Here is an 11502-nt window from a genome sequence, read left to right as displayed (position 1 = left end):
GACAGCTTAAGTTTACCGTCAGTTGCATCGCTTGTAACTGTGCCTGGTCTCCTATCACGTACAGCAGGCAGGCGTCGCATGCAGATTGCACATACGAGCAGCAGTCGTTCTGTCCTCTGTGTACAGCGCCTGCATAATGTTTTTCCGACCCATGCGTCTCTGTCTTGTACAGCTGCCACAAGAGTGCTCAGACAAACCCTCGTGGGGATTACAATTAATGCAGAAATAAAAAGCCTAGTAAAAAGTACCATCAAAGGGGTTCGTATCGGCTGCTGGTTTTAAGCAGGCAGTTTGGTGTAATGCAGTGTTCCGGCAAAATCTCGAATCTACCTGTTGCACAGGTAATTACAGCAACCAGGCTTTGGAAAGAACATAGCTTCTTTAGACACAGTGTCCAGAAATACATGCAGCAACTTTTTTGCGCAGTTCAGTCAGGCTGGTTCTAGGTCTGCTGCATAAGCTTACTGTTACTTAGAATCACAGAAACATAGAATCAATAGGGTTGGAAAAGACCTCAGAGATCATCAAGTCCAAACTATCACTCAGCGCCTCATGAATAACTAAACCATGGCTCCAAGTGCCATGTCCAGGGATGGTGACTCCACCACCTCCCTGGGCAGCACATTCCAACGGCCAATCTCTCTTTCTGGGAAGAACTTTCTCCTCACCTCCAGCCTAAACCTCCCCTGGCACATCTTGTGTCCTCTTGTGAGACTGTGTCCTCTTGCTCTGGTGCTGGTTGCCTGGGAGAAGAGACCAACCCCCACCTGGCTACAACCTCCCTTCAGGGAGTTGTAGAGAGCAAGAAGGTCTCCTCTGAGCCTTCTCTTCTCCAGGCTAAGCAACCCCAGCATCCTCAGCCTCTCATAGGGCTTGTGCTCAAGGCCTCTCCCCAGCCTCATTGCCCTTCTCTGGACACGTTCAAGTGTCTCAATGTCCTTAATTCAGATTCACACAATGGTAGGGATTGAGAGGAACCTATGGAGATCATCCAGACCTCCTGCTAATGCAAGTGAGCCTAGAGTAGGGTGCAGCTTTAGATGAGCTCCAAACAGGAGCGCATATAAATTAAAGTGCAGTCTCTTTTCTACCACGTTCTTCCATATAACTGTGAAAGCTGCATTGTGCCATTGCCTGTTTTCAGATTGGCACCCTCCTATACTGTCCCCTAAGGACACCCTATATGGTCAAGAAAATGTTGAGGCATGGAAGAGCTCAGCATACTGTCCCGCACTCACGCCTCAGTCTGGCAGTGCAAGCCAAATAGTTGGAGTAAGAGTCTCTTATACTCCTCTTATTACAATATGATTCCAGTGTTGAGCATATTTTGGGGTTTGTCCTTCACTTCTGAACAAAGATAACTAATGTGTGGAGAGTGGAGTGTAGAGTTCTGCCCCTGCTTCCCAAATGATGGTCTATAGAAGCTTGAAGAAGCAATTTTCCTTCACAGAGCATTATTCATTTTGAAAAACTCTAATCTTAGATTAAATTTCAGTTTTGTTGAAATAGCTCTCAGTCTACTCTCTCAACTTCTGCCCTGGGGAGAGAAGTGAGCAGTGGAAATGGCTGTTTGATGGTGATGTGGACAGTTCATTTTGTAATGCATTTTGCATTCAACTTCAAAGATTAAAAATACTGCAAACTTTTTGTCTGCTGTTTGGCTTTCTATTTCTTATTGTTGCTTTCATTATTATTCAACGTTTGTGGTAATGGTTTAATGATTTCCCTGTATCCAGAACGGTCCAGACTGGAAGATGAGATTCCCTCATAGTCATGTTATGAGCAATTAAAGGAAAAGCAAGTAGCATAAGTCTCACAGTGACATTCTGTATTCAAGCACTTTTTAAAAGCTAATCATGTTGTGGGGTAAGTATGTGTTAGGGAAGAGTGTAATCTTGAAATCAGTCCACATCATAAACTAGTTCTAAACACAATGAAGAACAAAGAATAGCAAGGCATTTCTGCACATGGGTCTAAAATGAAATACTCTTTCTTCATTGCACATGCTATGTTAAACCTGACAGTCCTCAGTGAGAAAGCTCTTCCGATGTGAAATATTCAGGATGCAACAGACTGTAGACATCTGACATTGATTTGCTACTGATCTACATATACTTCAGTTTTTTATTGCATGCATATGATACTATGAAACAAAAGGCTATTTTTTTCCCCCCCCAGCTACAGTTTGATTACTGTATAGGGCATTCTCCTCTTTGTGAATCACTCTGTACTGCCCTGGTATTATTTATATAATAAGATCAGTGAGAGTTTGGGGGGGGTGGAAAATAAATAATTTGTTTCATCACTCAGTGAACCACCATAAGGAGGGTGAAGAGTACTGCAGAATCTTAATAGCAAATTAAAATCTGTTTAAAATTCATGTTCCTGGTGTTTCTCAAGAAGGAGAGAGTGTTTTTGTTTGGAACTTTTAATGTGTATATTTTTTTCCTGATGGTGTTAACTGTATGAGCATTTTGACAAAGTGTTTATCAGAGCATAAATGCTTGGTGGTACAATGGAAGAGACCACTACTCATTAAGCTTTCTTTAGCTAAAAAAACCACCCACCACCACCCTGAAACATCTCAAGTGCTAGAACATATTGCTGGTCCATCTTTATTAGTACACCAGCCCCTCTTTTAAACAGCTGAGGGGTTTTTTTGCATGCTCATGTATGACGAGCTTCACTGTGTCTTACTGTATTACTAACCTAAGGCAAAACAAACACCATTAACTCAGAAATAACCACCATTACTGTAACTTTTATTTGCTAATAAATATTTCAATAAACAGGCTTACCCCATCTGTAAGACCTGATAATGCCTCTTAGGAAATCATAGAAAAATAAAATACAATAATTATCAGTAACTTGTACTTTGTACAAAAATCTTATTATGTTGCTCAGCAGGTAGCTTTGCCAAACCCCATATTCTTTCTGTAAAGAGATGGCATATGTAATGCAATTCGCCTTAAAAACACCCTAATGGTGAGAGCTGAGCATTTGATTACACTATTAAACTTGTAGGCATGCCAGCATATGAAAATTTACATGGAACATCATATTACCATAAGAATAGAGTAATAATTAAAAAAAAATAAAGATAACACCACTTTCCAGTAAAGAATAACAACTTTACTTCTAATGGAAATTGCCCTTGGGACTGCAGTTCAGTCTAGATACAGATATATAGGCAGAAAGAAAAATGCAGTGGGAACATGTATGGAAAACACATGATGTAAAAAAAAAAAGTCATTATGAACAGTGAGGCAGTCCCAGGGGGGAAACCAATGTTACCAGCTGTGAAATGTTCAGTCTCTCAGAATGAACAGATAATGCCTGCTGTCTGCAGTACTACATGAGTTCAGACCAGTGAACTTAAAGGTACAGTGCCGAGGCTGCTTTTCTGTGGGATGAATGATGAAGACTGAGTCACAGGTACTTGTCATTATTTAAATACATCTTGGTATGATGAAAAAAAAAAAAAGCAATGAAAAGGAAATGTTATCTGAGTTTTTTAAAGAAAAGGTGGTTTTCAGTAAAGGTGTGTGAAAAGATTTGTGCTGAGAGCACTGTTTGTAAAATAGTTTGCAAGTATTATGATTATACCGTTACCTTTGAAGCCATCTACCTTTGAAGGTTTGACATGGCTGCTTAAATACATAATCTAAAGTGTCTGTCATCAAATAGTTATTCATATATATACATACATTAATACATGTTATGGCTATGCTAGAACAGCAAACTGTGAAGAGCAGTCATATTTAGTTGTGTACAATCTAATTTCACGGAAGAGACAGAAATGTAAGCCCCTTTTCATTCAGATATGCTTAAAACCAACACACAGAAATAGGAAATATCCTGAGAAAACGTACCAACCATGTTATCTTCCAAGGGTAAATCAAAGCTAATTTTTGGAAGGTAGTCAAGTGTTTTTCTTGTATTTTTCTGTAAGTCAAATGGATGTGTTTCCTAAAAAAGCACCCTGATGACAAAATTAAAACAATTCATTCCAGTGAAGGTTGCTTTGCCAGAAAACAAACTATTTCCTTTCAGTAAATGGGGTTTCAGATAGTCTTCAGATAGCCAATTAAAGCTGTTTCTTGGGGAGAGGCAGATAGGAAACCATGGCCAGAAGCTTCAAAAAGCTTATGCATTTACTTGTTGGGAATCTTAGAGTGGGACAGTGTTCTTGAGATAGGGAATTAATGAGAGCCCAATAAACAGAACCACTAGAAGGACATTAATTATTTGCTCCCATACATTTCATTAACTGATAAGTTTCAAAACTTACACGTGTAATGCACTAGGGAGTACAAACAGCTTGTTCAAAGAGGCAGCTAAACAGAACTTCTGTTATGAAGGGGAGATCATATTGCATAGTGGTATATGATTAGGAAAGAAGGAGGATAGACAAATCCTGGGTTTTTGTAGGTTCTCCCTGTTTGATGGGGGTAATGGTTTAATCCTGATTTTTAAGACAAGAGTTCTGGGAATTTACTAAGGGAGAAAAAATAATCCCTAACCCACTTCTGTTAGATATGCCATGAGATAGGTAGGTCATTTAAAACATTTACTCCAGACTCAGATATAGTAGCTCATTTCAAATAAAACAACAGTGCAGCAACCAACCATCTTTTACACCTTGAAGTTCATCTGTGCCATGTGGAAGCTAACCTTAATCTATTTCAACGCATCCCTGAGGTAGTAGCCTTGTCTTTTATGCTCAGTGCACTCTCTTCTCCCCTATTAAATGAGGCCATCCAGTCCATGCAAATCTAAAGAAACCTTTGACCCCAAACCTGCTTCAGTCTATTGATGTCTTTCTATGGATTTAACTGACTTTGGATCATGCCCTGAAGGACCAACTTGCATCTCAACCTGAAACTCTCAACAGATAAATTAAACCCAGCAAATGATTTTAGCAAAACATTTGAATGGCTGACAGCATGCGACCTAGTAAGTGCTGGTTCTCAAACAACAAATCAAGCATGACAGTAGTGGGATGTAGGAAAGGAGAATCTCTTCAAAGGGCTGAATCTTACATACAGCAAGTGTAGCGTAGGACTTCCTCCCACTGAACTCAAGTTGGTAACAACTCTTAACGAATTTGGTCACAGCAAGATCGTGCTTATTGACATTGACACATTTAATTCCTCACAGCTACATTATTTCCCCAAGAATTACTCCATCAAGAATGTTATTAAAATCATATAATTATATTAAAAACCTGGAAATACCAAGTAGTTTTAGAGCAGAACCTTCCCAGAAAGAAAACTTAAGAATTTGACATTTAGTAACTGAATTAATCTACAGATTTGAAACATTGGCTGCACTTTGTGTTTTCCAGCTACTCCTATTGTATATAAATGGACTGTGAGCATAGAATCATAGAATCAATAAGGTTGGAAAAGACCTCAGAGATCATCAAGTCCAACCTATCACCCAACACCTCATGACTAACTAAACCATGGCTCCAAGTGCCACATCCAATCCTTTTCTGAACACCTCCAGGGACGGTTACTCCACCACCTCCCTGGGCAGCACATTCCAGTGGCCAAGTTATACAGCTGAGAGCATTCAACCTATTAAAAAATAATCCTTGTTTTGTTTTGTTTGGTTTCTTTCCCTTTTAATCATTCTCAAACAAGCTCAATCTTAATGAGAGAAAACTGAAAATTCAGTTTGTAAGCCACTCTTAGCTGGATAGCTCTACCCTTTACTGTTTATTTAGGCTTCTCTCAATAAAGCCAGTATGCAACAAGATGAACAAGTAGTATTTCAATTACAGAATTGTATACAGAAGACACTAACCTGGTCCTGCTCAACAGTCAAGGTCCTCAACTAAGCTGCATTTTGGAGGCTCAAGTGATTAATGAGTCATAGTAGTAACAGTACGGATGGATGGGTTTTACCCTAGATTAACACTAATTGTATCTGTTTGAAAAATCTACACATGGATATTATTTGTACATAATGTAGAACTATTTCCTAATGTCCACATACATGCCAATGCCTTTTCTTTCCCTCTCCCATATAACATGCACTCAAATTTTTGAATTTTTGATGAGTACTTTCAGTCATGAAGCACTCTGCAATGTAGGCCAGAGTCTCAAAACCAACATAGCAAATTTGCTTAAATGCAACCTCTAACCACACATTGCAATATGCAGGATAACTAAAAAGAGCTAATTTTCACCTGAAGGAAGTATCTCCTGTAACAAAAATGTTGCTGTATTTTCTCATACACATTTGTGGCCTGAAGAGTTTTAAGCTGACATTTGAAAAATAACACCTGTTGTCTCTTTGTTTTTCAATGAAACAATTAGGGGGAAAAGACCCCACAATCTCACGACAAGAGCAGGCTTGCAATCAGAGCAAGAGCAAATAAAATGTTTCCAAAATGAGAAAAATGTAAACTTGTTCAAAATAACTATTACAAAAGCATCATACTGCACCACCACCACCACCACCAAACCCCAAGCTATATAAGTTCACAAAATCCTGGATTTACAAATTGATTAATACATGTTCTCACCCAAACAATCCTTTGCTCTTGCCTTTCTAGTTACCTAAACTCTTGTTTATATAAAAAAATATATCTAATTAATAAACATTGAAAAATTGTTACATTTTCTTCTATTGAAAATATATTGTCAGTAGAGTGGTAACTTTTGAAATTAATTTCCATGGAATATATTGAAGCTGTGTTCACATAATGTAACCCTCTCCATTCACACTACCAGGAATGGGAAAACATGCAAAGGGGAATTTAAAAGTGCACATACATTATCTAAATGGGTAATGAGTAATTTTGAAACCCCATTAAGAAATAACAGAGCTAGGCCTCCTCAGTACTGCATTTGATGGTGAGAGAGGTTCCTTCCACAGATAGCACATTCTTTGTCACAGAAGCAATGGCAGGCAAAGTATCTAACAAACCTCTAAAGGCTTCAGGTAAGCATGAGTTTCTTTCCATAAGAGAACCTTCCCTAAAACATTATTCAGATGTGTAACTGGGGCAGTCACAGAGAAGGAAAAAAAAACTTTTTTTTTCCTACTAAAGGCCTGTGCTCCTGCAAAACCTACATGCTTGTACAGTCCTACCGAGTTCAGTGCAACTATTCATGATGGAAAATTCTGTAGTTAAAGGACGATTGGAATTGGCCTTCTTTAAACGAGATCAACAAATTGACATTGCATAACACTGGTGAATCTTAATCTTTACAAAACTTATTCCTCAGTTAAATTCTTTCTTTTTCTCTTTCTCTTTCTCTTTCTCTTTCTCTTTCTCTTTCTCTTTCTCTTTCTCTTTCTCTTTCTCTTTCTCTTTCTCTTTCTCTTTTTCTTTTTCTCTTTCTCTTTCTCTTTCTCTTTCTCTTTCTCTCTTTCTCTTTCTCTTTCTCTCTTTTTCTTTCTTTTTTTTTTTTTTTGTTTGTTTAAGAAAGGAAAATTTACTTAGTGCACTACTTTTATCCCACCTAAATTAATGCAGTTATTCCAAACTATTGCGATAACTGTGAATCAGGCTTAGTATGTCTTACTCTGACCTAGTTGGAAGCATAATCTTTTCTGAGTTGCTTTCTGATTTTCCTTCTTTGCCACCAGTATACAATGGCAGCGTCTTCCACGAGTTAGGAAATAGATTTGGATTTACAAGCTATAAATACAGAATAGAATACAGAATTAACCAGGTTGGAAAAGACCTTCAAGATCATTGAGTCCAGCCTATCACCTAACACCATCTAATCAACTAAACCATGGCACCAACTGCCTCATCCAGGCTCTTCTTAAACACCTTCAGGGATGGTGACTCCACCAACTCCCTGGGCAGCACATTCCAGTGGCCAATCACTCTTTCTGTGAAGAACGTCTTCCTAACATCCAGCCCAAACCTCCCCTGGCACAGCTTGAGACTGTGTCCTCTTGTTCTGGTGCTGGTTGCCTGGGAGAAGAGACCAACCTCCACCTGGCTACAACCTCCCTTCAGGTAGTTGTAGAGAGCAATAAGATCTCCTCTGAGCCTCCTCTTCTCCAGGCTAAGCAACCCCAGCTCCCTCAGCCTCTCCTCATAGGGCTGTGCTCCAAACCCCTCACCAGCAGTAAATATCTTTATGATTACATGAAGTAGTTAATTCATTTTGATATGCATATATGCTATACTAATTACCCATACACATGCTTTAATGGAGGAGTTGTAATGCTTGAGTACATCAGAATGCCACATAACTCAAAAAAGTCCTCCAAGCTGTATCAATCATCTGCACCAAATTTACATGTGACATGCATGTAGAACTGTGTGTGACTTCTACAGCATGCAGACGTGTGCTTGTTCCCCTGTTCCCAGCAGTGCATATCCCAGGAAAAAAAATTGGAAATGTAGTCCAGCACACCTGTGTGAGGTGTGTGAAGAAAAGATGAAAACTGTAAGTCTTGGAGAGGTACAAATGTTAAGTTAGGCCTTTGCAGACATTTGCTTGCATGTAAATATGGCTATCGAAGAGTTTTCAAAGGTAATTGTCTTTGATGTCATTTAGATATCTGTACTAAATGAAGATCTAGACTATTGCAACCAGAGCTCCATTTCAGCTGCCTGCTTTTAAATTCTAAAAGCAGTCAGAAGTAGACTCAAGGCAACATATTATTACACTGCTGTCCTACATCTCCTGTTTTGCCTCTGTACAAGATAACTGAACACCACAGCATGTAACTTCCAGCATTAGTTTGTGGTTGTACCACTGCCTTCAGCTGGAGGATGATATTGGCCGGCCTTCTCCCTTGGGAATAAGTACACCACCCACTGATGGCTGGCTTCCCAAGGTCTACTACCACTGGTGGAAAGTATGCTTAATTCAAGCAGTGGAAGCCTGTATTTTTTTTTAACAGAAAGTGCTCTGAAGTCTCTGTGGCCACGATATAGCTGACAACCATGTTTCATATGTTGTTATGCAAATGTTACAATTAGTTTTGCAATGGCTATCTGCATGTAGTAGAAGCAAATGCTGAGTTAAGTAAAAAAAGAAAAAAGGTCTGGAGTAGTGAAGAATCCCAGGGATGAACGAGTTTTCCAACCTAAACTAAAATTTTGAACATAAAAGCTGTTGAGTGCTAAAGAATTTCAAAATCACGGACCTTAAAGATTTCAAACAGGTTTCTCTCTCTCTCCTCCCAATTATTCACACAGTGAAAACTTGCTACATAAAACGAGTCATTTCTGCAAACAATATTAATGTTTTCAGGCACCAGCATTCAAACTATTATAAAATGATAGGACCCATACATTTGGATTTAATTAAGAGATAAAATCAATACTTGTGTTAAACTTCTTTTTGATTGCACATTTGGTATTGGAAGTTACATGGTCACAGAACATGAAAGAAGTCAAATACTTTTTGATCTACCAGTAAACTCTAAATACATCAATAAAGAAGCCACACCAGGCCAAACAGATTACTACTTTCAAGTAAGTTCATGAAAGTTTCCCAAATACTGTTATACAAAGTTACACATCCATGCTGAGTTATTCATCAATGTGTAGCAACAGTCTTGCAGTAGGCCAGGATTTTATCGGCAGATAACTGGTGGAGGAACTACGCAGTGTGATTAAAAATTCCTGTTTGGAAGCATTAACATAGAAGTACTTTTATAGTCTGATAGAAGGTTGCAGTTCTTGAAGTTGGGAAGAGCAGAAGAATGAGAATATTTTTCCATTTTAGAAATGCTGAGGCACAAAACACAGTTGGTTCTGGTACTTTCATACATGAAATCCTTTCTCCTGCATGTGCATCATGTGCAATTGCAAAGTCTGTAAGCTGCTGACTATTCGTCTCTGGTGTCCAATGAGTACAACTCCAATTCTTCTAATGTCACTGCAAGACAAAAAGTTAAATCTTGGATGCAAGTATATTAAATCCTCTTGTACACCAAAGAGTAAATATGTGATGCATTGCTCTTCTTCAGGACAGATCACATTCCTAACTGGAACATATAAGAAAGCATCAAATGTTCCAAGTTTTCTGGACCTTTCAATTCCAATTTTTTAAAGACTGCCATTTAAGAAACAAATGAAAATAATATTAGAGCACTGATACCTTTGGTGATACTAATGGTCAAGTAACTTTTCTAAATCTCAATGAAGGACCTGAGATATGGAGTCTAATAGCCCTTTCCTAAGCAGTGTCTTAGTAGCAAATGTTTCCCACTCATTCTTGCAACTCACTCTTGCAGTCCTGAGCTGGAAATTACCGTCTGTGCTTTGGATGATTTGGGGAATGGCGGTGAGAGGTGGTCTAAAGATCAGAATAGCAGCGAATCTTTCATTTTGACATAGATTTTTGTCCTGCTTTCCCTTCATTGCATCTAGACCTGCACCCTGGAGTGGGTAGCTCACTTACAGAGCCTGACTCTTTGGCAGGAATGAAATCAACAACCTTCAGCATCTATCACAACCACTAGTTTTGTTTTCTCTAAGCATCACCATCTGCAAGATGTTGAAAAAGTTCACAGAAGTGGCAAGGGCAGGAAAACTTCAGATGTGCCTTGTCAGTTGTGCCAGTCCCACACCAGGACATAGCATAGATACTGTATGTTTAGGTATGCCCCCAAAATCTTTGATATAGCTAGTAAAGAAGCTCACAAGAGGAGGCATGACCTTCATGAGCTTCAGATTTGCAGTTCAAGACACCTGCCTCTGTATCCTTCAAATGAAGAGCTACTGGATAGCAGCAACTATTATGTACTTAGGCTTTAAATCCACACAACACTTAAGGTCATCAGGGACTGTCCAAAAAAAATGTTGAGTGTCTTGGAAGCGAGAAAGAGTCAGTTAGAAGAATAAAAGTACTAGAAATGCAGGAAGAATTCTTAGCATTTATTAGGCCTTGGTAAAGCTCAGAAAGAAGCCACCAGGCCTAAAGTAACAGAGAAGCTTTTTGAAGAAAGATGGAATGTTTCAAAAAGATGAAGAGGTATCTAAGGGAAAAAAATAGAAAGGATGGTAACCTTAGATTATCTGTAAAAGCATGGTAGGGCAGGCTAAAAAATGAATTTGAGGAATAATCAGGAAAATGACATTTAATAATAAAGCACAATAAAACCTTTTGCAAACTCATTGGGTACAAGAAGCCTTCCAGATTATCTGTAGAGTCTAATGATGATTTGGGTATTAAAGAGCACTGAAAGACTGGCCACTGTTGGAAGACCAATACAACAACCCAGAACAAGACTATATTTAGCCAAGAGTTTTGAAAGAGCTTAAGGATGAAATAGTGGAATTACTAACAGGGATGCAAGAGAGGGAGTTATCATCTGTGTTCCATGTGCTTACAAACATCTTGGTGCTTGAGGAATGGAGAGTGATGCCCAACAACAAAATTCCAGAGGAGATCCTGGGAACTACATACCTCCGAGTCTAAAACCACCACAGAGCATAATGGAAACTACAGTAAAGTACAGAGTTATGGAATGCTTGGATACATGCATGAGTCACTGTGGCTTTTGCAAAGA

At 38.8% G+C, this 11502-nt stretch overlaps 1 protein-coding gene across 1 annotated transcript in view; it reads right to left on the bottom strand.

Moving 5' to 3' along the window:
- Positions 1–2741: 2741 nt before the first annotated feature.
- Positions 2742–11502, bottom strand: part of EPHA6 (EPH receptor A6) — a 255468-nt gene continuing 246707 nt past the window's right edge. Inside the window, exon 15 of the mRNA XM_068144634.1 lies at positions 2742–9866. Coding sequence (XP_068000735.1) covers positions 9752–9866 — 115 coding nt within the window. The 3' untranslated portion in view covers positions 2742–9751. The remainder of the gene's footprint in view (positions 9867–11502) is intronic.

This window comes from Melanerpes formicivorus, unplaced genomic scaffold, assembly GCF_026170545.1.
Source record: "Melanerpes formicivorus ecotype bairdi unplaced genomic scaffold, bMelFor1.0.p_v2 SCAF_11, whole genome shotgun sequence".
NCBI classification, from domain to species: domain Eukaryota; kingdom Metazoa; phylum Chordata; class Aves; order Piciformes; family Picidae; genus Melanerpes; species Melanerpes formicivorus.
The sequence above is the reverse complement of the archived record's forward strand: the minus strand, read 5'-3'. Positions and strand labels throughout refer to the sequence as shown.